Source organism: Callorhinus ursinus, unplaced genomic scaffold, assembly GCF_003265705.2.
Source record: "Callorhinus ursinus isolate GAN/ISIS: 27379988/994484 unplaced genomic scaffold, GSC_fseal_2.0 scaffold115, whole genome shotgun sequence".
Classification (NCBI taxonomy): Eukaryota; Metazoa; Chordata; class Mammalia; order Carnivora; family Otariidae; genus Callorhinus; species Callorhinus ursinus.
The window spans coordinates 451,919-479,025 of NW_027397177.1; the positions used below are offsets into that span (position 1 = coordinate 451,919).

At 49.4% G+C, this 27,107-nt stretch overlaps 1 protein-coding gene across 1 annotated transcript; it reads right to left on the bottom strand.

Annotated features, from left to right (window-relative positions):
- Positions 1-2,068: 2,068 nt before the first annotated feature.
- Positions 2,069-26,992, bottom strand: UFD1 (ubiquitin recognition factor in ER associated degradation 1). Its single transcript, XM_025857989.2, has 12 exons — positions 26,836-26,992; positions 23,548-23,680; positions 23,135-23,167; positions 20,122-20,243; positions 16,504-16,634; positions 13,801-13,873; positions 9,207-9,275; positions 8,297-8,362; positions 7,973-8,020; positions 7,076-7,164; positions 5,863-5,944; positions 2,069-2,192 (listed from the first exon to the last, which is right to left on the bottom strand). The coding sequence occupies exons 1-12, from the start codon at positions 26,836-26,838 to the stop codon at positions 2,118-2,120; spliced, it is 924 nt and encodes a 307-aa protein (XP_025713774.1). The 5' UTR covers positions 26,839-26,992; the 3' UTR covers positions 2,069-2,117.
- Positions 26,993-27,107: the final 115 nt, after the last annotated feature.

The window sequence follows — 27,107 nt, forward strand, 5'->3', positions numbered from 1 at the left end:
TTGGGGGTCTAGGGCGCCGGATGATTTCTCGAGGGAACGCAGGCTAGTAGTGGAGGTGAGCGAAGGGTGTTCTGAGCACAACGGTGGGGTGGTCAAAGGAGTGGAGGCTGTGTGTGACACGGGGTAGAGGAGAGAACCTTACAAACGTGGGGCGCCTTGCATGTCTGATTAGGAGTGAAGGCTTTACTCTGAGGCGTCGAAGACATGGAACGTTTATAAACAGGAGAGGTGCACAAGAGGCAATAAAAGTGGCTGGTAATCTGCAGAGTAGCCCTGCAATACCTATGCAGAGATTCTCCAATTTCCACAAACTTAATCCTCCACGAGGGGAGTCCCTTACAACGCGGTTGCTGGGCCCACCCCAGTAACGAGACTGGATCAGACTCCCTGAAGGTGGGCCAGAAAGATGCAGTTTTACCAGGGCTCCTGCTAAGCTGGCTCACAGACCAAGCTTGAAGACAGAGAAGGCTGCAGGCCAGGGTGCAGCAGTAATCACCAGGATTTTTGCTCTGGGTGACCCCTCCCCTCTGTGTTACCAGAAGCTGGCCCGCAGGGAAGTATGGCTCAAGCAAAGGACCACGAGTGATTTCATTGCTTACACAGTAGGTGTTGCTTAGGGAAGACAAAAACCCAAGGTCAGTCAGTGCCTTACTGTGAAATTCATTATGTATCAAATGACACATTAGCCAATGTGATCCTGCAAATGGACGCTGCCTACCCACCAAGGAGGGCTTCTGCCTCGGCTAGTGAAACAGACGCGCCTTAAGTGGAGGATCACGGAAGTCACAGCAGTGCTTCATGCCTCTTGAAACCTTGTCCGTCATCAGTGGTCACTGTTTGGGCCATAGCCCAGCCCTCAACTTCATGACAATCACCTATGCTCTTGATCTGATGACATGTGGGTGGACCCTGGGCCACCATCCTGAAGGGAACATCCTCTCGAGTGTTGAAGGAGCTCTGTCCAGAGATGGACCCCTCTACCTTCAAGCAGGAGTCCTCCTACAAGAGGAGACCCTGCTCAGGCTGACCATCCCCAATGCAGGGGTCGGAGAGCCTCATTTCTCCATATATTCTCCAGAAGCCCCCCAGAGGAGCTCTTTTCTAATGGCACGATGGAACAAGGGACACCTGCAAGCAAGTCTTCCTCCAACTCCTGGCTGGTGGCCCAACCCTCAACCCATGTTGGTAACTAATCAAACATTTAGAGGCAATCCAGGTTTAATCATTGCCTGTTTTTATTTGAAATTCTTGATGTAAAATTCTTTTCAAGGAACAAAAGAGATTAGATTAACATGTCAAAAGATCTCACATTATAGAAAGTGATCTGAGACCAAATTAATGCTAATAAAAAAAGTAGGCCAGCAGAACCTTGGATAATTTAATACATTAACTGGGAGTGGGGGGTAGGGAAGGAGAAATATATCTTTAGCATTTATTTATTCTAATATTCATATTTGTGCTTCATCATGAAGTTGTTTCACTGTAGAACCGATTCATTAAGGAGTATTTCCATATGAAATCAAATTACAAGATGAAATGTATTATCAGGAATCCACCTTCTGAAGAATGGTTCTTTTGGAAAAAAAAAAATATCAACGTGTAAAATAAAAACATCCTTCCTCATACACTTAAATTGCAGCCAGAGTAATGGGATAACCACTATTTATAGAGCATGTCTCTATTTAAGCCACTTTTTTCTAGGCCAAAGGTGTAATGCTCTAAGCTATCGACATGGAAAAACAAAGGGTAAGTGAAAAAAAGAGAAACAACACCTCAAGTTAGAGCAATTCAATCCCCTCCATTGATTTTTATCAGGAATTAGGGAACTCTGCTTTGGCTAAGGCAGTGGGAGCACCCCTCAAGGGCTGAAAGCAAGAAGGGGCGAGGAGGAGGCTGCCTGCAGGACCTCAGAGTGAGGTTTCTCCTTCCCAAAATCATCCACCAAGTTGGAAAGTTCCACTTACAGGTCACACGCGGTAATTCTTAGGTAACTCTAAAACAAAACCTAAAGTGACAGAGCATCCTCTGCAACAGTCTCATCCCCATCAGAGCCAGTAACTAAAAGCCATTATGTTGCAATTGATTATTTTATTTTCCAATCAGCCAACAGTCCCAACTTATGGCTTTCTTCCCTTTTTACGCAACGACTGTCCTTCTCCAGAGAAAGCGACGAATCTGCCTCCAGCTTCATCCTGAGTGTGAAGATAAAATACTATTTTCAGAAACTCCTTGGAGGCTTAGAATAAATGCTTGATTCTGTTGACTCATGTGCCAGCCACCCATTTACCTTACTTCCCCATTATTCATAATAAGAAATGGCTTTGAAATAGAAATCATAATCTATTGAATTGAGAAACGAAACCAGAGAATCACAACTATGCCTCTACCATAGCCTTTATTCTCAGATTGAATGTACATCCTTTTGCAGAAGTATCACGTTTTCAAAATGTAAAAAACATAAAATACACCTCCAAAAGAAAAATCATCTGTAACTCCACCACCCAAAAATATTTCCAGCCACTTTACTATATATGTTTATGTAAATTTTTCTACTTCCCGAGTCTCAAGTCGATGAATTTCTTTTCCAGTACACTCTAAAGGCTACAGAGAATTCCATCATTGGGAGAGGCAGTCTTCCACCATTGGATGTTACTCCCAGGTTTGTGATATTTTAAGCTGCTGTGGTGAGCAGCTTAATGTGTTTGCACACAACTCTGATTTTTTTCTTAGGAGTGTTATTCTACCATAAAAGGATTGCACAGTTAAGTTGTTTTTATTTTTATTTTTTATTTTTTTTTAGGACTGCACATATTTTTAAGGCTTTTAATGTTATGGTCACTAACCAGCCCTCAGAAACATTCTGTCAAGCTATTTTCCCACCAACAGAAAGAGGGCCTGTTTTTTCTCAACTGAAAACAGCAGGTATCTTTAACGAGCTTGTATTGCTAGTCAGTTGGAGGCATTCTCTATGGAAGAAGAGGATTTCACACTCCCTGATACATAGCCCTGCACCTGCACCTGCCCCTGCCCCTCCCCACCCCATGCAGGAGTGTATTGCTGGGGGGGGCCTGTACAGGGCTTATGTGGTACCAGGCGACCATGTACATTTGAGTCATAGCTGAGCCATTCAGTCTTCCTTTCCTGCAGAGCCTTCGCTTTGTCCTGCTGTCCCTGTGTCTGGCTTCTCTCTTCTGCACACATTCAATCACAGCAGGCATCCTGCTGGTTTTGTCTGCTTGAAGGTGTATCTCTTAGGGCCTTTAGGCTGCCCTGCTTAGACTGGCCATCCTCTTGGTGCTGCGAATAGTTTCAGGGCTCCCTGTTTCCTGGATCGAGGGCTTTCTTATTTCTACTTTATGCCTTCATTTTAGTAGGGTACATCCTCCAAACGCTTCCTGAGAAAGGGTGCTTGAGAAATATATCCTTTTGTGAGATCCTACATGTCTGAAAATCGCTTTTTCTACTCTCACATTTCCCTGATACGTTGACTATTGTTAGCATGCTAGGGCTGCCATAACAAAATACCACAGACTGGGCAGCTGAAACTACAGACATTTAGTTTCTCATAGTTGTGGAGAATGGAAGCCCAAGATCAGGGTGCTGACAGGGTTGGTTTCTTTTGAGGCCTCGCTCCTTGGCTTGCAGATGGCTGCCTTCTTGTGATGTGCTTGCATGGTCTTTCCTCTGTACATCCAACTTTCCTCTTCTTATAGGAAGAGTCAGACTGGATTAGGGGCCACCCTACTGGCCTCATTTTAACTTAATCACCTCTGTAAAGGCCTTACCTCCAAATACAGTCACATCCTGAGGTGCTGGGGGTTAAAGCTTCAACAAAGGATTTGGGGGAACATAATTCAGCCCATTAGAGTTGGGTACACAATTTTTTGTGAAAGTTTCCTCTCAGAATTTTAGAGACGCTGCTCCATCATCTCCTAGCTTCCTGTGTCTTGCGCTAAGATGATGCCATTCTTAATCTGTGGCATAACCTCTTTCCTCCTTCTGGAAGCTTTAGGATCTTTGCCTTGATAGGGGGCTATTTTCATTCATGGTGCTGGATGCTCAAGGGGTCCTCTTGGCTGCAAACTCATGCCCTTCCATTTGGGGAAATTATTTCTCTGATGGTTCCTGACCCTTGGGATTCTCTAATCTCTTTTCAGAACTCTTTAGAAAGTAGAAACTTTCTGACTGCAGTCTCCACACTGGGGTGAGCTGTCTGGAACATTCCTCAGGGCTCGCCAGACTGTCCAGAGAAAGCTCCTCCAATTGCAGTGAATAACCCTGGCAGCCAGTGTGGGAGCCAAGCAAGGGAAGGACACCAAGGGCGACAACATTCAGGATGCAAACTGTCACTCTCTCTTTTAGTTCAGTCCTGCTACCCACTCTGCTGACAGCCCCAGTCTAGGGACCTGCCATGATGCCTCTTCCAGAAGACAAGCCACCAGCTTTCTTCTGGGGTCAGGCAGGCACAGCCCCAACGGGGGCGGGAAGGGGGGGGCGGTGCCGTGGTTCTAAGTTCTTTGTGACACACATTCCATCTTTAGCCCCCCATTTCCAGAGGTGCCTTTCAGAGCTCTACTGTCTAAACCACAGGCAGCTCAGGATGCAGCTTCTCATGGCCTATGCAGTCTGTTACCACTTGTCCTTCTGTTCTGAGTCTTTCAAAGTTTTGTAGCAGTTGCCTCCTCTTCTCGTCAATGTCTTTATTGCCTTATTACCTTGTGCCAAGCTTTCATGGGGGTTCAGGATGGGGTGGAGCTAAGCGTGTGCCTTCAATCCCATTGTTAGCCATGCATTTCTTCTTGAATACTTAATGGATTAAACAGCTCCACCTATGCCTGCCAGCCTCGCCCTCCCTCTCCAGTACTCAGGTCACAAGTTAGGCTGGAGGAAGCCCCTGCTGAAGCCTCTAGGCCCAAGGCAGCAAGGGCCAGCCTGTAGCTGGCACTCAAGGAGGAATCAAGAGGCTGAGGTCTCATTGGGAACCACTCTTGTTCCTCCGAAGCCTGGAAGTTCCCCAACCACCCCACAGGTAGAGGGCAAGAGTTCAGTGGTCAAGAGGCTGGTGATGGCCCTGCAGCCAGGAGCTAGCCAGTTAACTGGTCCTAGCTAGCAGTCTATCCTGAATGTGCTCACAGAACATCTACCTTTTAGCTTACTCTAGATCCCCAAGAGACTGAGCCTTTGAGAAAAGGAACCAGGAGAGCGGAGGGTCTAAAGTGTTGGTGTTCTAGAAATACACAGCATAATGGCCATGGCTGCCAGGTGGGGTGGGCGATCTGCAGTAGGGTGTGTTGGCTTTTATGAGCTGGTTCCCAACACTTGGAAGAAGTACCCACAAGGTGGGAACCTACCCTTTGCCAACACCTGCCCCCACCTGCAGCCTTCCCTTCCCGTTACAGGGGAACTCCTGGGCCGGGGGAGGCCCTTCCCCTCAGGTCTCAGTGGAGGCCGTTTATAGAGGGTGGTGGCACAGAGGCAGCCATGTATTGGTCAGGAGCTTGCCCCTGCACCCTGGGTGCCCTCGCCATCACACATCTTCACACTCAAATCTGTAAAATGCAGACAATCACAGCAGCCACCGCAAGGGACTGGCTGGGCATTAAATAGTTAAGTATAAAGCACCAACATGGGGCCTGGCACTTGGGTCAGGGCTCTGTGAGCGGGTATGGTGCTGATCACCACTACCAGGTGACACCAGAGCTATGACCTGCACACACCCCACACAGCCTCAGCAGGATAATCAGGGCACCAGGGAGAGAAGCACCCCAGGCATGGGGGGAAATATGACAGAAATGGCCTCATTCAGAATGGAAAGTCATCACTAACAAGCAACACTTCTCGTTACCAGTGAAATAAACTCACCTCTTCAACCTTTTTGACCAGTGGACGTGAATTTCTGATGAAAGTGATCTTACCAAGTTTAAATTCATAATTGGGAATTCCTCTGTGAAGGAAAGAAAGGAAGAAAAATGTTAGTTGCAGGAGAAAAGCATTAAAGTTCATTCCTGGCAATCATGAGAAAAGCAAGCAGAAGAGACAAGCGCCATCCTGGCGACTCAACTCTAGGGTATACCGCTGTACCCATTCTGGCCTTGGGCCAGCCCTCTCGTGTTCCCCAGCATCCTTCCTGGAGTAATCAGAAGGCAACTGGGGCAGAGGCCTGTAGACCTGGTGCCTGGCCTGCAGCGAGGGGCCACCTGGAGGCTTGGGGGGCCTTCACCATCTCTGTCCTTTAGCCTCATAGACCCTGCAAGGGCTACACTCTCTTAGGACTGGGTAAAAACCACACTTCCAGGGGCACCTGGCTGGCTCAGTCAGTTGGACGTCTGCCTTTAGTTCAGGTCATGATCCCAGAGTCCTGGGATTGAGCCCCACATCAGGCTCCCTGTTCAGCGGGAGGCCTGCTTCTCCCTCTCCGACCTGCTCATGTTCTTTCTCTCTCAAATAAATAAAATCTTAAAAAAACAAAAAACAAAAATAACACCACACTTCCAGCATTCTCCTTTTGCTCTAACACACACAGTAGACAGGTGACATATCTAATCCCCACCACCTCCATGACGGCCACCGGAGCAGGAAACCTGCTCTGACACTCCCTGAGCCAAACGACAAAAACACATTAAGTAAGGCAGTTCCGGCCTCCTGTTTGAGGGAAGTTGACATAATGGGACTTGATCAATTATTAGAAGTCACAAAACAGGAAAATGGAGAGATGACTAAACAGGAACCAGAAAGATCTGAAACAGGAGAGGAAGCTGATCAGGTACCACTTGGAGGCAGGTAGAGGCTGAACTGCGGGCACTGAGGGAGGCTGGACTGCAGTGGGAGAGGCTTGGCGGATTAAACAGGGCACCACTATCCTCCCCTCTCAACCCCCACCGGGAAACACAGGCTCTGGTGGTGCTCCAGCCCACTGAGAGCAGGCAGGGGCCGTCCATCCACACCGCCAGCCTCCTCGGTCCAGGCTTTGTCTCTGGAGCTCGAGTGAGGTTAGGCCCACCCCAGGAATCTGGCACAGAGCCTCCCTGGAGGATGACAAAGCATCAGGGTGGAAGCAGAGCCAGAGCAGACCCACCTTTTAATGTCTCCAGGCTTGATTGGGGAGGGGCTGGGTTCTACACCTTTCTTCTTCCCGTCCAGTCTATTCCCGGAGCCGGAGAAGGCCTGGATGAGGGAGCAGGAGAGTGCGCAAGAACTAGTGAGCACACGTGTGCCCTGGGGCCAGAGACTGCTGCCAGGATGTGTGTGGGAGGTGCTACCCAGAACCCTTAAGGACTGAAGCCCTTACTCCCCAGCTGCTGGAGTACAGACAGCCAAGAACTTTCTGCCAAGCCCCTCAGGGGACTGCTAGTGAGATGAAAGGAACCTCCTGGCCCAAACAAAGCCACCCTACAAGGGCAGCCAGTAGCTAAAGACAGGTTGAAAGTTCTGGCCCCAGCCTCTGCAGGGCCACCCAGCTTGCCCCCTGCCACTCCGGGGTGGGCTAAGGCCTCTGTTGCAGCTGCCCCACACAGCTCAGCTCCACTTTCCAGTCCTGACTCCGCCGCCGCCTCCCAGCCCCCTGATGCCAATACCCTGGACATCTCCACCTGCTTCCCAGGGAGGCTGGCGGGCCGCAGTGCTGGGAGGTCATGCTGCAACTTCCTTTCAAAGAGTCCCGTTCTCAGAGATAAAGCAAATGTGGTCACATCTGGTAAATCTAAGCGAAGGGTACACGCGTGTCCTGTTTTAACTTTTTGGTAGGTTAGACATTTTCAAAAAAGAAGAAAAATTGAATGCTGCCTTACAGAATTGTTTGGAGAATTCCAGGAGAAAGTGGATGTAAAGGACCATGTAGCTGAGAAAGTGCCAGATACATGCGTGCACAAAAACTGCACGCCCAATCCCTGCAGAGGCCCCCAGATGGCACGGTGGGAGGCCCCCAGATGGCACGGTGGGAGTACAGAAAGTAAAACTGTGGCCTGGTACTCACACGGAAGCCCAGCTCTCCAGCATAGCCGCTGTGGTCAGCTTCACCCTCCTGATGGGGACAGAAAAATGGGTGATGAGCCTCTCAGCAGGGACACCCCAGCTTTTCTCTTGGGCCTCTCACTGCTACTGCTTTCCCTGCGCCCCCAACAGCTGGGACACACTGTGCCCCTGGGAGCAAGGCACATGGCCGTGTCAAGCATCAGCAGAGGCCAATCTCGACATGTCCTCTGCCACGACACACGCAGGACAGCCTCCCACAGAAGCCCTGTTACTGAAGAGGGCAAACAGCGCGGGGCTGCAGAGGGACGCTGGACAAACAACTTACGGCGGACTCCTCATGCTGGACTTGTCTTTCAGGCTCCTTATAGCCCAGTGGGGCATCGAAGTCCACCTGCGGTTCAAGAGGAACAGTACAATTTTGGGATGTACTTAGGCTTCCTTAACTTTTGTTTTTACTTGAGACAACCTTTTGTTTTTACTTGAGACAACCGTAGATTCGTATGTGGTTTCAAAAAATGCAACAGAAAGCTGCCCCTGTATACTTGGCCCAGTTTTCCCAATGGTAACATTTTATAAAATTACAGAGTATCACCATCAGGATAGCAACAGTGGCACCATCCCGCCCTCCTATTCAGATTTCCCAGTTAAGTTCTCACAATTTTATCCCGAGTATAGGTCAATGTCTCCACCCCCACAGTCAAGATACTGGACTATTCCAACCTCAAAGGGACCCCTTGAGTTGTCCTGTTATAACCACACCTGCCTCTCTCCTGGCCTTCTCCTAACTCCTGGCAACCACTACCCCGTCTTCCACTAAAGTCTGGCCGATTTCAAGAATGTAGTAACAAATGGAACCAGACAGAATATAACCTTTTGGGATTGGCCCCTCTTGCTCAGCAGCATTCCCTGGAGACCCACCAGGCTGCTGTGGGTACCAGTAGTTGCTTCCTACACAGGAGCTGAATAGGTTTCCTTAGCTTTCCAGAGTATCCACGCTGTGGCCCGTCTGCAATGCTGGTGAGTGCAGCCACCTCAGAAGCGGCTAGAACTGTGCCACCTCTTGGCTGGAGATGGGTCACCAGGTCAGCAGCCTCCTCACGGTGTTCTGGTATCACCTTCCTCCTCTCTCACCCACACAGTCCCAGGGGCTGCATGACACTCTGGTGGGGCAGTGGCTTGCAGGGGTCATCAAATGCCCCTCTCCCCCTGGCCCTGTAAGCAGCAGAGGTACTCACGTTCATGTCACACTCAATGATGGACACGGCCTTATCAGGCTTCGTCTCCATCACCCGCAGTTCATAGATCTGTGGGAAAACCACCAACATCAGTTGCACGGTTTCGTGGCAGCATTGCGGGCTGTCACCACTCATGTGACTACGGCTCCCTACCTAGCTCCTGCAGACATACTGTTCACCTCCAGGGCACCCTCCCCCAGCCGCACCTCTTGCTGTGACAAGGGGGCTGCCTTTTGCGGGGTTCAGCTGCTTTGATGCCTGCCCAGCACTCAACAGAGGCTGTTCCCTATAAGTGGTTCAAATCAGACAGGGTAGTTATACATCAAATTGCAAAAGACACAACCTTTATCTCAGGAAGTTCACTTCTAGGAATTTATTCTAAGTAAATAACTAGCTAAACACCCAAAGAAAATTCTGAGAAGGCTCTCTCCAACATTGCTTGCTAATAATAGTGCATGCTCAAAATACCCACCGATAGATTGGTTAAGCGAGTGATATTTGTCCACATATAAAGAAATTACAGTCACCAGGGGAATACTATACAGCCGATAGGAAAATAAGTTAAAAAGTCAGTTATACTGCTGTGTGTCCAAGATGATCTCAAGTATGTAACAAACACAGAAGAGTCCAGAAGAGTAAGAGCTAAAAGTGGCAGAATCTGCTTTTTCCTGCATTGTTTTTGGTTCTTTTTACCTAGGGTATGTCTTGCTTTTGTAAAGAATAGTCCAGAGCCCCACCATGGAAAAAAAGCCTAAACATTAGTAAAGTCAGAGGGCTTCGTGTGCCCAGGCTGCTTTCTAAAAGTTTCCTCATTATTTATAGAAGATAAGCAGCAAGGCATGCATGCCACTGTGTGGATGTAACCCAGTTTCTCCACTCAACATCCGGGCTGGCTCCACTGGTTTTGCCATCCCGTCTACACCACCACCTGTCGATGCTGGGGCCACATGTTCTCATTTTGTTGCAGTCGTGCTTTCAAACTGCAGGTCACAACTGATTAGTGGGCCATAAAACCAACTGTGTCATAACCAGAGCTGGGAAAGAAAAATCACGGAAGGAGCACAACAGAAACACTAGACTATGCTGCATGTGGTAACAAGAAATAGTTCTGTGACTTTTTTAGTTTTTTGTATTGTCACACTGCATCTAAAACAGTAATTTTATTTCATTTTTTATTTTTTTTTAAAGATTTTATTTATTTATTTGAGAAAGAGAATGAGAGAGAGAGAGAGCATGAGGGGGGGAGGGTCAGAGGGAGAAGCAGGCTCCCTGCTGAGCAGGGAGCCCGACGTGGGACTCGATCCCAGGACTCCAGGATCATGACCTGAGCCAAAGGCAGTCGCTTAACCAACTGAGCCACCCAGGCGCCCCTAAAACAGTAATTTTTAAACTACCTTTAAACACTCAACAGGTATGTAGAATTTCCAGTTATTTTTACTGATTGAACATTTTCCTGGATTGCAAATAGAGAACACTTTCATTCTGAACATTCTTCTTTTCCAATATTTGAGATGTCCTCGTTTCAGGCTTACATGTTAAATACTATTACCACTTTATGTGGCAATGTTTACCAAGATTTACTTCGTATTTGCTAGTTTATTTGTTCACCGTTCCTTCTGGCATGCTGGTCTTTCCTTCTAGGATACTGCTTACTCCTGAAGCACATGCTTTTAAAGTTCCATTGGTAAATAAACTCTCTCTGATTTTGCTAATCTGCAAGTATTTTGATTGCATTCTTTAAAGACGAAGATGACTTTGGTGACAGTTCCTGTCATCCTTTGAAGATACAGTCGATCCTTGAACAACACAGGTTTGAACGGCACTGGTCCACTTACATGGGGAGTTTTCACAGTCTATTTTCTCTCTTAGTAACATTTTCTTTTCTCCAGCTTACTCTACTGCAACGGCCCAGTTTATGGCACACATAACATCACTGTGTGTGTTTGTCGGCTGTTCCTGTTCGTGGTAAGGCTCCCGGTCAACAGTAGACTATTAATAGTGAAGTTCTGGGGAGTGAGACGTTATACATGGAGTTTTCACTCTGCAGGGCTGGGTGACCCTAACCCCGTATTCTGCAAGGGTCAACCGTTTTCTGCTATTTGGAGCGGTAATGGCTGCCGTTCCTTTCTAAGTACCTGCTTTCTGCTTACCTCTTGGTATCTGGTATTCGGTGTCTGCAACTCACCCTGTGTGATATACCCTATACTCCCTGTAACTGAGCTGAAGGCCAGCTCTAAAACAATTTCACTTACTGTCTCTTCACAACATCACCACTCCTCCGCTCTCTCCTGCTGGCATTTTCACTGAGCGTGTGTAATTTTCTCAGGATCCCCAATACCCTAGTCTCCCCTGTGCTCATGACCTTGATTCTCTGTGTAGATTTCTAAGGTACTTCTCCAAATTTAGCTTTCCTTTCATGAATTCTTCGTCAGCTGTTATTTAACTCTTTTGACTGTTTTTCAAATCTTCCTAGTTATTTTTGGTAGTCTTTTGCTGATTGCTAAATTTTATGATTCCATTTTAAAAATGTTTTTGAACATCTTATACATAATTACTTTATGTTTGCACCTGAAAGTGCCAATACCGGGGCCCCTGGGTGGCTCAGTTGGTTAAGCGTCTGCCTTCGGTTCAGGTCATGATCTCAGGGTCCTAGGACCGAGCCCTGCGTCTGGCTCCCTGCTCAGTGGGGGAGTCTGCTTCTCCCTCTCCTTCTGCCCTTCCACGGCCCCAAGCCCCACCCAGCTCATGCTCTCTAATAAATCAAATCTTAAACAAAACAAAACAAAACAGAACAAAAAAAACCAACGAAAATGCCAATACTGAGTTCCTTAAGGGTCTATGTCTGCTTTTCTTGTCTCTGCTTGGGTGTCTGGTGGTTTTATGAATTCTTGTTTGTTTGTTCCATCTACAGCAGTCCTGAGGGCTTAAATAAACTGGGGCCGCTTCTCCCAGAGAGTATTTGGGTTCCTTCTCCTGGGATGAGGACAACATCCACCTCTGGGTTGGTTTAAGCCCCTCTGAGGGTCTTACTTTAATGTGGAAGCCTCCAGTTCAGATCTCCCACTAAAGCACTGACATGGTCATTTGCACGCAGGACAACAAACACTATGAGAGATTCTTTAAAACCTCCTATGTTTTTAGCAAGACCAACAATGTATTCATAATCTAGACTTCATCGTAAAATTAACCGGATTTTATGAGAAGGGCCCTTTAGAGTACCTAGCCTTCCATACTTCCAGAAGTAGAAGTCCAAACATGCCTTTCAATTCTATGTAACTCACCTTCCCTTTCAGTGCAAAAATTTCAATTTATCTTTTATCATCAATTTGGATTGTATTTAGCATTACTCCCTTAATATTAAGAACACTAACATAATTATGAAAGTCTCAAGTATTCAGTTAAGGTAGAGAGCACCTAAAATGTCCCCTACAAAGCTAAAGGGAACAAGATTACTTCTTGGTTGAGGAGAAAATATAAAAGTGTGATTCAAAACCCACAGAATGAAAGATAAGGATTCTCAGCAACAGACGCCTCAAACAGTAGGAAACTCAAAGAACACACTGGATCCCTACACTGACATGGAGGGAGCACCTGGCTGAACCACAGGCACCTGTTCTCAGTTGTGAGCACCCGAGTCCCCGATGGGATGGGAGAGTGTGTGAAGGAGCAGGCAGCTGGCTCAGGGAAAGCCGGGCAGGGGCTGTGGTCACTCCTGAGCACCAGGAGGTCTGCTCTAGCGGCAGCTCCGCGAGGGTCACCATCCGCTGTCACAGTGGGTGACGGTATCCACGTGGCTGTGCTCCATGCCTGTGGCAGGATGGGTTATCAGCCGGCTTGCCAACTATGACATCTTTCCTCAGCTACTTGCCACGGGTAACGGGGACGTGGATAATGTCTTGAATTCTGTGTCGCTTAAACAGGACATGAGTGAGACACGGGAGGGCAAGCGATGACATTTTAGTTTACAGCTAAATTGTCTAGATCCAGGCAGCTAGGCAAGCATTGAACCACAGATGAACGTATGTGGCGTTCAAACCCGAAAGACTCATGTCCCAGAGGAGCTCCTAAGGGAAAACCAGAGCTGAAGAGAAGAGGAGGAAGAGGACACGTGCTCCCATGAGGAGCGGGCCGGTGACCGCAGGCGACACCGTCCCTAGGCGGAGCCAGGCTTTGCTCTCCCTGTGCCGCGCAGCACCTGGCTCCTCGGGGGCCTGCCCGAGGGGGTGACAGGGACGAGGGCCCAGGCTGCTGCTTCTGTGCCCCCACAGAGCGGCCCAGGGAGCAGCTCAGATCACAGGCACAGCGGAGCGCTTCCTGCCAGAGGCATGATCGGCAGCCTTGGCTTCACGGGGCACAGACATGAGATTAATAATGTTAAGCTCATGCATCTGCAAACACAATCAATTCTCCAGGCAGAGCTGCTGAATGAATTACTAGAGGACCCTGAACACACATCCACGGAGACTTGAAAAAGCAAGCAAACAGTAGGCAGCCGTCATGACAAAAGCCAGGCACACCCTGCCTAAAAAGAACCCCCACTCAAACCCCAGAATGGAGACACTCACAGCGCTGGCCCCATGGTGGAGACGCTCACCTTCTCATTGTAGTTGATGGCAATCACATCCCCCGTGGTCAGACAGGCAAAGTTTCTCAAGGCGTTTTCTAATCTGCAGACACACACTGTCAAGGCAACATGGCAACATGGGTACCTTAAATCTGAAACAAGTTCCATGAGGGGTTTAGATCATCTCCGTCTTAAAGTATACCAGACAGACATGTACCAAGCTGGTGCTGAAACACACAGCTTTGATACACTGGGATACTACTCAGCAATAATTATGGAAGGGTAAACTCATAGCAAGGATGAATCTTGCAAACACCGCTGAGGGAAAGAACCTGCCACAAAGTGTTCCCTCAAGAAAGGTAGCTTTCTGAGGGCTGGGAGGCCCTGGGAGGCTCCTAGGGCTGGAGGTCAGGTGAGGACGGGCAGGCAAGGCCACAGAGGACCTTTCAGAAAGATGGAAATCTTCTGGTTACCCAGGTGTTCACATTTGCCAACTCATCAAACTGTGCATTTTATTGTATGTAAATTACACCTGAACAAGTTGATCTTCAAAATCCCATGGGAGCACAGAAGGGGGGGCGGCGGGGGAATGAGTGAATGATAAATAGGCCCCCTCAAAAATCAAAGATGTTCTCTTTGCCACTTTCGTTGTTTCTATCTTTTGGGTGGTAACCCAACTTTAGGGGTATGTTTCAAAAGAAGAACTAAAAAAATAAAAATTAAAAAAGAAGTAACCTGTAAACTTTTTTTCTAATAGTAAATAATAATAACTTCTTAAAAACCGAATAACCCAGGGCGCCTGGGTGGCTCAGTTACTTGAGCAACTGCCTTCGGCTCAGGTCATGATCCTGGAGTCCCGGGATCGAGTCCCGCATCGGGCTCCCTGCTCAGCGGGGAGTCTGCTTCTCCCTCTGACCCTCCCCCCTCTCATGCTCTATCTCATACTCTCTCTCAAATAAAAAAAAAAAAATCTTTAAAAAAATAAAAACAAAACAGAACAAAAAACCCTGAATAACCCAAATGCCCAGGCGAGGGAGTAACGCCTAATCACATGGAAGATTTTAACCACATCATCCTCATCAATTCAGAGAATTATTTTAAATAGAATGGTCAAACATACAACGTGGCTCCAGAACCCAGCAACGGGACATGGCATAGCAGGTGAGGCTCTCAGAGTCTGAGGGTGCAAGACTCAGCCTGTCTAGGATCCCTTCTATTACTCTTACCTGTCTCTTACTCAGACAGCCTTCCAAGATGAGAACAGCTTTGTGAAAAGGGTATTCTGTGCATACCGTTCTTTGTCCCCTTGCATAAAATGCTCGGCTACTGGGGTGCCCTCCCTTAATTCCTCCAGTGGCCCTGCAAGGCGAGAGGCGCTGAGCTGTCAGAGCCAGCCCATGTGGCCTCTGCAGGTAGAGCCGGCTTCTGCCTCACAGCCCTGCGTGCTCCCCCTTCTCCCTGCTGTGCTGAGTCTGGCTTTACTAAGACTGCCTCCATCCTGTCAGCCAGACTCGGGAGCACCAGACTGCCTCTCAGCTGACAAAAGGGACACACTCTTTCTCCACGGGCTAAAAAGTTAACCATGCCTCCAGAAACAGCCTCTGAAAACAATCTAGTAAGTCTGTACCACAACACACATGAAAATGCAGAGAAAGACCAGAAGGGGCTGCAGTCATGGAGGCAGACAACCCTGGGCACTGCCAGCCAGACAAGCACCTCCAAGGCAGAGCTCTGAGGCACCAGGCAAGCAGATCTTGCCACAGGATGTCATCCTGCTGTAAGATGGGAAGCATCCAACAATGAGAGCCGTGAGCACAGCTCTCCAGGCGCCCACTGTGCCCAGGGCCCAGTCATAGGGGGGACTCAACAGGCTCGTCCACAGACACGGTCAGCGAAGACTCAACACAGCCCACCCACACCCAGGACACGGCCGGCAGCAAGCTTGCTCCCGGGTTTGGGGTGGGGACAAGGGTGTACAACCAGAGGAGGGTGGAAGCAGGGTTTTTTTTTTTTTTAAACTGTCTACCTATCTGTATTGTTCAATTGTGTTTTTTCAAGCCTTTTAAAAACAGGCGGTGGAGTGACCACTCTGTAACACGATCTGAACAAGCCCAGCTGAGGCCTCTAAGCCAGAGGTCTAGACCACAGACCACACACAGCATGCTCCTTGCCCACACCAGCTACTCCTTAAATTATCAACACACATGTCTGGCTTACGTTCAGAGAACGTATCAAAACCCACTAAAACCTAAAATCTTTTCTTTCCTCTTGCTGACAGAAAATGTACTCTGTCAATGCTCCCCACTGGTTTGGAGTGCAAAGCGCTAACCTGGGTAAAAGGTGAGGCTGAATAGCGCTCATGGCTGAGTTGGGGCACCAGGGACCCACTGGCGTAGGGCCCAGAGGGAGACCAGCCAGCCTCTTTCCACCAGAACACACTGAGCTTTGTGCCAGGTGCCCCAGTCCACCTGGAGGAAGGGTTCCATTTTGCCCTCGAGGAAGTGTCTGGAGAGCATTCAGAAGCATCCCATCGAGGGCCCAGGGTGTTTGTCCAGGGCCACGCTGGGGTGGACGTGCTGGCCAAACGCCATTCTTCTCTAATCACTACTTCAATCACAAACCGATGTGTGGTCCTCAGAGTAGGCACATGCTCAACAAAGAGCTCGGTAGTTTATAGACTACTGGCACACCTCTCCTTTGTCCAGAAGAACCCTTCTTATCTCAAAAGGATACACTGCTTTGGGGTTGGTGATGTCCAGGAAGTCAGGGCTCTGAGGCTGGAATTTGGAGTACGTGGCCACTTGAAGGTTGACACTCTCCACCTGAACCAAGCCCCCTTCTTCCAACAGCAAATTCTGCATCATCTAAAGGAAGAAGAAGGCTACATGAGGCTCCTGGAAATTAAGTGGCCGGCGTTGAGCGCCATCTAACCATACCCTCGGCAGGCCCAGGTCTGACATTCAGATGTCTTCTTCCTTGGGTCCCTGGAAGAGGAACCTGAGATGAGGACTTGGGATTTGATGTCAGGAAGGAGGAAAAAGCAAGCCAGCAAAAAAGTCAAAGACATGAAAGGAAAGCCTTGGGGTGCTACTGGGAGGCTGCAGCTGGCAATGTGAGTGTCTCTGCCAGCCTCTGAGAAAAGATGGTCCACTGGGAGGGTCACCTGGAAGTGTGAGGTGCCAGCAGTGCCAGGTCTCCTAGGGGCAAAGTGTTTCCCCAGGGAAGCTCACCCCGCCCCCCATACCTCCGAGCTGTCCCACACCCAACTTACAAGGCCTTGGGGCAAACAGGGCTGCAATGGAGGCAGGATAATGATGACACTAGGTGGGCTCACCTCACATGGAATGGCCCTATAGCTAAGGCACAGGGTGGCGACAAGTCCCCAGAGGGGTCTGCTACGGGGGTCATATAAAACTGACAAGACACCCCCACACCTCTATGAAATCACCCTGCATGGTGGACACTGGCTGAGGAACAAGGCGGAGAGAGAAGAACATAGGCATGGGAGTACCTGCTGTGCAGCAAGTCAAGACACCACCACAAGGCTGACACTGGGGGGTCTGAGACAAGGGGGGCGGGCCAGAAATGGGAAACCCTGCATGCCTTGGAATGGTTTTTAGCTTTTCTTATTTTAGAGTTGTTGTTGCTTTTTTTTTTAAGATTTATTTGAGAGAGAGAACGTGAGCGCTCATGTGAGTGTGAGCAGGGGGAGAGGGAAAGGGAGAGGGGGAAAGAATCCCAAGCAGACTGTGTGCTGAGCGCGGAGCCTGACGAGGGCCTTGATCCTAGGACCCTGAGATCATGACCTGAGCCGAAACCAAGAGTCAGCCAACTAACCGACTGAGCCACCCAGGCGCCCCTTAGAGGTTCTTTCTTTCTTTTTTTTTTTTTTAAGATTTTATTTATTTGACAGAGAGAGACACAGTGAGAGAGGGAACACGAGCAGGGGGAGCGGGAGAGGGAGAAGTAGGCTTCCTGCAGAGCAGGGAGCCCGATGCGGGGCTCGATCCCAGGACCCTGGGATCATGAACTGAGTTGAAGGCAGACGCTTAACGACTGAGCCACCCAGGCACTCCACCCCCCCCCCCCCGCCCCCAGGGTTTCTTAAAGAGAACTTCAAACATATAAAAGCAGACAGAACAGGGAGGGTGTCTACCTGGCTCAGTCGGTAGGGCATGAGACTCTGGATCTAGGGGTTGTGAGTTTGAGCCCCACGCTGGGGGTAGATTACTAAAAATAAACAAACAAAAACTTAAAAAAGGGGGGGGCAGAGAGAACTGCACAAGTGAGCCTCTATACACCCAGCCCTGGCTTCAACCATGATCAGGTCACAGCTGACCTCGACTCCTCAGTCACCACCCCACTCCCTGGCCCCATCCCACACTGGGCTGCCCTGAAGCTGGTCCTAGGCACATCCCTTCAAGAACACTTCCCCCAGGTGACACTGTTGAACAGTGCTGCTGACCACAGAGGCTCCACAGAGGTAGTTAGGAGGTGACTCTAAAAGTCCAAGGACAAGATGCATGTAAGAGGAAGGCAGGCTAAGGCCAAGGTGGGGCAGAGGTCATGAGCAAGGCTGGAGAGTGAGCACGGCCCCACGGACAAGCTTGTTGAGGGCCCCACACACTCTCACTGAAGGGTGCTCGCCAGGCTGGGGTGGTCGCTCCAACAAAAGCTACGGGCAGGCTGAGTAGGATGGAAAGGCAACGGACTTGGTAACTGGGACGTTCAGTGACCTTGGAGAGGGACAGTTTCACGGGAAGTGCTCTAAGGACTGGCAGTCAGTCTGCTGCAGCCCAAGCTCACAGTCCCTTAGGGATTTCTTTGGGAAATCTGCCAGAGAAGACGGAGGGTAACCAATGGCTGGAGGAAGGACACAGCCACTGGCAGCTCGAGGAGGAAAGGCAGGATCCCAAGCCCCCTGCTTGTGGTTGAATCAGCAAGCTCAGACAGGACTTGGGGAGAGAAGTGGCTGGTGGAAGAGCCCGAGGGCAGGGAGGAGGCTCGCTCCAGGTCTGGTCCGCTCCTTGTGTGCACAAGCCCCCGGAGGGCCTTGGTCACCATGGGGCATAGGTAGTATGACAGGCACCCCGCGGTAGGCATCCACACACTCCCAGTGGTCCTGGGCAGGGATCTCGATCTAGGCCAGTAAATGAGGCCTCAGGTATTAGAAGAGAGGCCAGCATCTGTTCCAGGCTGATTCGCCCTGAAGAAGCCTGGGAGCTCCGGGTGGGATGGAGCCTGCCAAGCAGCTAATGGAAGGCACCTGCACACATACCCGCTGGGGGTGGAAAAGATCCTCAGGCCGGCTCTGCAGCAACGTCTGGGAAACCCCCGGCAACCACCCACTCTAGCCAAGATCTGGAAGACTGGCCCAGAAAGAAGCAGGTTCACGTTACCTAAAGAAGCTTCCCAGGGAATATGCTATTTCTCAGCAAAAGGGATCCAACTAGTTTTCTGATCCAAAATGGTCTGAGAGCCTGGACAAGGGGCCACCCAAAATCAACATCTGTGGGTTAGGGAGAGAACCTTTGAGGTACAGTTTTCCCCAGAGTTACTATCTCCTCTTTTACCTCTTCGTAAGAGTCACAGAGGGCCTCTGAGGATCCAGAATGGCCCTGGGAAGTTGTCAGTACCCAACACTTCAGCCACCCACAGCACTCTATCTGATGAATAGGACAAGGCCTTGCACCCATGAGGGGCACCTGTAAACCCACACAGTAAGGTGCTGGGCAGGGCAAGTGAGCAGGGAAGCAAGTGGAGTCTGGGCTTTGAGGCATGAGTAAGAGCTCCCTGGGGGACTGAGGCTAGAAAACAACATAGGAGAGGCCAGGCAGCAGGTAAGATGGGTGAGGTGGGGGAAGAGGCTGGCCCAGAGGAAGGGCCTAGTACTCAGGAAGGACCCAGGCTCAAGAGAAAGTCTGAAGGCAAAAAGAGAGGCTTTGTTTCCATGGCAAGGAAGTGATGTGCTTTGGAAAGACTCAGTTACATACAAGCATCTAAGCGCACTCGTGCGCACACACACGTGACAGAACTGGGGAGAAATTAGTAAAAGTGGGGAGCAGATGTATTAAAACCTAAAATCCTGTACTCAGACCACTTCAAAAATACTCCTGCTTTATTATTTTTACAAAAGCCTTACCCAGGAGATGGCAGGTAAAGAGCATGGCTGTGGTTTCTGGGCTACCGGTTGATCGACTGTCAAAGAAAAGGCCACGCCTCTGAGCACACAGAGCCTTGTTCCAAATCCCATCCTTGTAGCCATGACAAACGCTGAGGGCTGCCCTTCTATGGGGCCCCAAACCTGAGTCAGGCCCACATACTCTCCGAGACTGGCACGGCCCCACTCACCCAGTGTGGGAGGTAGCAGATGCCCTCATCAGCCACAAACTCCAGCACACCGCAGTGCGTCATGCGGTCCGAGTTCTTGTTGGTCAGTTTGAACAGCATGGGGTAGGTGATGTTGAGTCGGCCTAAAAAGGAGAGAGGCTGAGGCACAGCTTCTGTGAGGAAGAAGTTCTATTCCCCAAATGCGCTTCTCTGAAAATCAGCCTCCCTGGGTGCCCATCATGGCTCCACACAGCCTTGCTCCCCAGAGCAGGCCTTCAGACTCACGAGGGCCTTCGGCCCCTGGGTGCCTGCCCATGCGCCCCCCATGCATATCACTTGGCCCAGAGCTCAGGAATGTTTGGTGACCCAGGGACACAGTACTGGCTTACACTTGAGGCTTTCTGAAATCCCAGTTTTAAAAGGTTGTATGTTAACTCATTTATTCATAAATAATTAATTGCCAACCACATGCTGGACAAAATCCCTGCCTGCAAAGGTTTCTAGTTAGAAAGGTGGGGAGAAAAGAAACACGTGCACTGAGATGTTGCAGTGCTGTGGGAAGGGTGGCATGGGGGAGGCAGCATTCCTGTAGTCGTCCATACCAGTCCTGGGCAGGCCAGCCAGGGAGGGAAGGCCAGAGAGGAAGCAGCCTGGACAAAGGCATGGAAGGAAGGGGAGTTCAGCCAGTTTCGGAATGGCTGGCCATCAGGTGAAACTGGGGCACAGGGACAGGGTGAGAGCGTGGTCAGGAGGAGAGGGAGGCTGGGCCAGATACTATGCTGGGTGGGAGCATTCAGCAATGTGGGCTCTCAGCAAGGTCATGACACAGTATGCCTCCTCACTCTAGTGGTCCCAAGAGCAGGCGGCATGGACAGCCAGAGGCAGGCAAACAGGACTACTGGCAGGCTGACCCAGGAGGGCGGGAGGTGCAGGCAGTGTGAAGCAGGAGACCCAAGAGAGTCAGGGACCTGGGGGATGGGTCTGGGACAGACTGATGCATTGACAAGTAACAGTGTTTGCCATTTTCCAGGCTCTTGCTTACTCTTTCCAGACCAGTGAGGCAAGGACTATCATTACTACTTTTATCTACGGGGAGCTAATACGCCCAGTCAGCGAGAAGCCCAGGATCACAAAGCCCAGAAGGGACGATGCTGGGATTCAACCCAGGCTGCCGGTCCAGGTCTGAGGCTTAACCACCAAAGCTCACTTTAGCCTGTCGGCTTAAGCAGACATGGCCACAAAAGCTCCTTTCAGTGGCAAGAGGTATGGCAGACTCCACCTGGGATCTTCCTGAAAATTATGGTGATGCAGATCAAGTAAGAAGCTTGGGCAGGAAGCCACAGATGGGGGAGAAGAGCCTGCAGCAGTGACAGCAGTGGGTGTGGGTGTTCTCGCCCCATCGCCAAGGGTGACTTGGATGCTGGAGTACCGTGGCGAAGGGCCCAGACGCCAGGCCCTCTGTCCCCTCACGTTCGTGAGGCAGAACGATGGTCTGTTGGGGTGAAGCAGATCAGGTTCCAGCCAAGGATCCAAGATTCTTGTGGTTGGAAGAAACCCCTGTGCTCCTCAGTCTGGTGGTTTTCACACTGCATTTTCGGATTTAGAGAAGTGCCTCGGGGCTCCTGAGCCCTCTGCACCATCTTACCTCCTCCAAACTGAGCAGTGACCCTTTTATAAATTAAGACTCTCTGTAAGATTTCATTTGGACAAAGTTTCTTCCATGACTTAAAAGATTTGAACACTGTGATCTAAGCCCCTTGTCCCAATCCGTGTCTCTTCTCAGACACCTGTACCAAGGGTCACACCTGGCACTCAGTGCCTGGGTCAGCTCAAATGGAAAGGCAGGCTCTCTGGGGGGGGGGGGGCTTGTCTCCTCCTCTATGATGGGGCTATGAACCCCATAGGTCTGTCTACTGGCTGTGCAGAAGCTAGAATTACAGGCCTCCACCAGGTGTGGCCACTGCCACTGCTGGCACTGGTTTAGCCCTGCTGGCTAAAGGCCACCTCCTGCCTTGACTGGTGTCACATGGGCTTGGGCTATTTACACACATACCACAGGGCACCACCTAGGAGGAGGTACTCCTGCCACATAGCAGCTTTGATGGATGGGTGCTGTGTTTCCCTGTTTAAAGATGAGGACACTGAAGTTCAGAGGCCAAGTCACTAGTCTATAGCCAGGCCAGGCGCAAAGCCCCAGCTGGAATGATACCAGACCCATGCCCCTTCTCTATGGTGCTGCCCCACATGTACCAGACACTGATTGTGGACCCGCCCTCTAGTGGCCTCCACGTCTCCTGCCTTAGATAGGAGGAACTCACACCAGAACCACCACTGAAATCTCGAAAGGAACTGATTGTGCCTGTGGCTGGGGGCACGAGGTCTCCATGGGTTGTTCTCATGGGATGAAGACTTGAGGAAAGAGAAGTATGGCTGCTCTCACAACCCACGGGGCTTTCTGGCTCCTGCTATAAGAGAAAGGACCTGAGAGAGGCAGCTTCTGAGGCAGAAGACAATAGCTCAGTTTTTGATGTGCTTTTCAATGCAATGGGGCAGACAGGGCCTGGAGCTGAGGAAACATGTTTGGGGAAGAGATGAGAAGCCTGCTGCATAGCATCCTCCTTGGGAGTCCACTGCCTCCTTTAGGAGAAAACCTAGTGAACCCAGCCAACAGCAGCAGGGTGATGCCCCAGCAAGGTGAAAAGCACTGGCGCTCGAACTTTCCTTTAGTCCTGGTGGGATCTGAATAAGGTGTATATGTGTGCTGGGGGTGAGGATTCAGAAGAGCAGAACCCCCGAGGGACCTAGAGCTGAGTACTTGCTGGCCCCAGCCTGGACAGCTGGCCACCACCAGCCACCACCCCCCCGGGGCATCTGCAGGCCCAGCCCTCCAGTCCAGCACACACCCTCCACAGAAAATTCCCAACCAGACATGATGAAGGTTGCCTATGTCCGGACATACTGAAGAGCATGTGCCAAGTTTCTGATGTCCATACTTAAATGACCTCAGTTCCGTAGTCATGGAGAAAATACTTACTGAGTTGATCGAGGGCTGAGGGCGGCATAATTACTGTGGAAAGAATATTTAAGAAACATTAAGAAAATAAAATTAAAAAGGCAGAACAAAAGCCAAAATTTAGTTTCTGTCATATCTTTAAAACATATGAAATGATACTTGTGAGGTAGCCAGAATTTCATAATGATCTTTCATAAGGAATTTTACTTGCTGTAATTCATTGTGGGGGAACCAAATGGCTATTAGCCATAAATCTAATCATAATTAGGACTCTCCCTCCCACTCCCAGACCCCCTTAGCAAGTCTAGGGCAAGTAAGATATTCACTGTAACTAGCTTCTGGTTACACATGCAAAACAAGGGCTACTGACGACCATAAGCACTGCAGGCTGAGGGCAGGAAAGGTTACTATTCAAAATAAAAACGAGCACATACTCTTCCCTCCTTTCTCCACATCTGACCTGTCATTAGGCCCTGCGAGCATGGACACGGAGAAGCAGCGGTACTGCGTGGAGAAGCGGTTCTGGAAGACCCGGGGAATTGGGTGGTCGAACATGTTGAAGGAGAACTACAAGGAAGGAAAGAAATGCTGGAGTTAGTACAGAACAAAGGTCCATTTCTTCACGTTGAAAGCCCAAACAAGTCAGGGCAGTTAATGCTGCTGAATGTCCTGGAAGAACAAGATGCACCAAAATCCTGATAGAGCAGAGCAATCTGCCGGAAGCACTTCCCAGGAGCCTGGGGAATCTCAGATCTGTTTCTACACATTCGGCCCTGTCCAGTCTCATCCCTCCTGTCTAGATTCCACTGCTTTTGGACGGTGCAATCTTACTAAAATATACAATTGACCACATCAAGCCTGTCATTAACCTCTTTCAGTCTCTCACCCCTCACCCAAGGACCCAGGCCAGACCTCACATGTACCTCAGGGACTTGTTACTGACGGCCCTGCAATCTCCTACACCTGCCACACCTGGTTCCTCCATCTGGAACACCTTCCCTCTTCTCGTTAATTAACAAACAAACACTTTACTGAGTGCCCACTATCTGCTAGGCTCTGATCTAAGCACTAGCAAAACATCACTCTAGGATGTTTGCTCACTAACAGGTACAACATCTGCCTTGGAGGAGCTGACATTCAAGACAAGGGAAACAAAAGAGTAAAATAGCTGCATGTCTGGTGCTGATAAATGCTCTGAGGACAGCACAGAGTAAGGGACAGAGAGCTCCTGGGAATGCCGTTTTATTTTTTAAGATTTTATTTATTGATCTGAGAGAAGAGTAAGCGAGAGAGAGCAGAGCACAAGCTAGGGGAGGGGCAGAGGGAGAGGGAGGAACAGACTCCCGTGGAGCAGGGAGCCCAAAGTGGGACTCAGACCTGAACTGAAGGCAGATGCTTAACTAACTGAGCCACCCAGGCACCTGGGATTGCTATTTTAAATGGGTGGTCAGAAAGGGACTCTGCAGAGACTTGAATGCCAAGAGGGAGCCAAGCAAAAAACAGGGACTGGCATTCCAAGCAGCAGGAAGAGCAGGCACGAGGTGTTTGCACTCCTTCCCCTGGCTTCCATAACCATCCCTTCCTTGTTCCAGGAACATTCCCTGCTTTGCCTAGGGTTTGGACTGGTGCCCCTCCAAGGTGCTCTCATGTTACACTGTGGTACTCCCTCATGTTAATAAGTAAAGTGAAGACATGGTGCCACCAAAAAGGTAATATCCCAGCTTTTAACATGAGGCTTAGAAAACTTGTGACACAGTAATCTGGAGTCTTCTCAAAGTATTGCAATTACCATGATGTCTCTCCTACCCCCCTCCAATGTAAAACTGCACAATAGGGTACATATCCCAAAGAACCAAAAGCAGGCTCTTGAAAAGATATTTGTCTGATGTTCGAATGTTCATAGAGCACTATTCCTAATAGCTAACAGGCGGAAACAATCCAAGGGTCCATCAACAGATGAAAGGTGAAAAAAATGTGGTCTACCCAAAGGAATATTTTTCAGCCTTTAAAAGGGAGGAAAACCTTATCACATCCTACAACGTGGATGAACCTCGAGGACGTTATGCTCAGTGAAATAAGCCCATCACAAAAAGACAAATACTATTTAATTTCACTTATATGAGGTCCCTAGAGTTGTCAAATTCATAGAGACAAAAAGTAAAATGTTGGTTGCAGGGAACAGGTGAAGGGAAATGGGGGAATTATTCTTTAATGGATACAGTTTCAGTTTTGAAGGATGAAAAAATTCGGACATCCAGTATTCAACAATGTGAATACACTTAACGTTACAGAATCTACGCTTAAAAATGGTTAAGATGGTAAATTTATGTGTTTTTTACAAGTTTTAAAAAATATCTCACAATGGACAAATATTTCTTGACTTGATTCCAAATATACATTAAGTAGAGGGAAAGCCATCTACTGATAAGGTCCTTTACCAGCAATTCCAAAATTAGCAAGATGAATCTGCGGTCTTCTACAATACAAACACAGCATGTTCCTGCTTAAAATTTCAAATGGCTCCTCAATCCCTGGGAGCTTCAGCATAGTAGTTTTCAAGTCTTTGTCTCTCCTTTTAAGCTGAACTCTGTTCCACAGTCTTGGCCAGAAGTGTAACAAATGTGAAGGTAGAGCAGTGGGAGTTTCCCTAAGCCTTTCACTACACCACCCTACCCCATCTAAGCCATTTTATCTCTTTGCTCTCGTTCCTCCTTAAATCAGAAAATCCCCACAAAGTATTTAACACCCTTAACAATTTGCCTTCAATCGACCCATATACCTGACCTTCTGCCCCTCCCTTGCTGCTCCCAACCCCAAGTCCCACTTTCTTTTATAATCCCAATGCCTAGCATATTGCCTAGACCTCTTCAGGTATTCAACGTCTTTAAGTGGATGAACTTGAGAATGGAAACATGATTCAACAATGACATACTTCGCATAAAACCTAATAACCATTATTTATTTTTGCTAAAATAAACAACTGACATTGAGGCAATGCCGAACCATGGTAATGAGACTAAGCTTTGCGGCCACACTTGGCTTCAAATTTCCACTCCCCCCTTCTCTGACCTCGAGTAAACTACTTACTTCTTTAAACCTTCCTTTTTTTTTCATGGTTAAAATGATAATAATCATCCTTGCCTCCAACCGCATTGTACGGGTTAAATGGGATATGGTGTAATAAGGGACGGTGGGTGTTAAAAACTGCGTAACAGAAAAAGCGCCAGCAAAAACTAGCTGCTACCGTTATTTTTACTGAATCGCTTAAATAGCCAAAGGCATCATTACAACGGAGGTATGACCCAGAAGTACCTGGGGAGGAACTGGGGCAAGGGCTGAGTGTTCCCTTCCATGGGAATGGCCCCCAAGCATTCTCCCTGGGGGGCCCCTGACTCGACTCCTCACCCCCAGCAACGTTTCAATTAATTTGGTGTTATGGAAACTTGTTACGTGCCTAGCACTTGTGAGACCCGTGGGTGGACCCAAACGTAGAAGATTCCTTTTCACCCTGAAGGTGTTTAAGTCCAACTGAGAGAAAAGTCGAACTATGCCCGGGACCAGCGAAGACGAGCCAAGGCCGTTCGTGGTCAAGGGTCCGGCTCTTGCCCGGCCGGAGTGACTCGGCATCTCCGCGGCGGTCCAGTCAGCCCCGCCGTTCCCGGCCTCGGCCCCTGGCCCCAGCCGCCAGCCCCAGCTCCCAGCCCCTGCCAGGCCGCACTCACCATGATGGACACCCCTGCCTCGCAGATGCCGCTTCGCCCAGAGAACGTTAGGATGGGAACCAGCCGACCCTCTCTGCTCACAGCAGCCGCCGCCGCCGCCGCTTCCGCTCCGACGCCCTGGGAGGCTCACCGGAAGTGCCGGACCTGCGACCCGGGGGGAGATGAGGAAGACAGGGGTAGGCTGCAAATGAGAAAAAGCCAGGCAAAGACGCTAGGGTCTAAAATCTCCCTGTAGTATATACTAAAATACCCTTTCCTAACTTTTTGTCCGC

Bases quoted from the DNA above. Each gene is read 5' to 3' on its own strand.
- UFD1 (XM_025857989.2), bottom strand. The intron at 9,276-13,800 runs GTGAGCGTCTCC...GTTTTCCCACAG, and splicing joins CCATCAACTACAATGAGAAG to ATCTATGAACTGCGGGTGAT. The intron at 2,193-5,862 runs GTGAGTTTATTT...CTTCACACTCAG, and splicing joins TGGTCAAAAAGGTTGAAGAG to GATGAAGCTGGAGGCAGATT.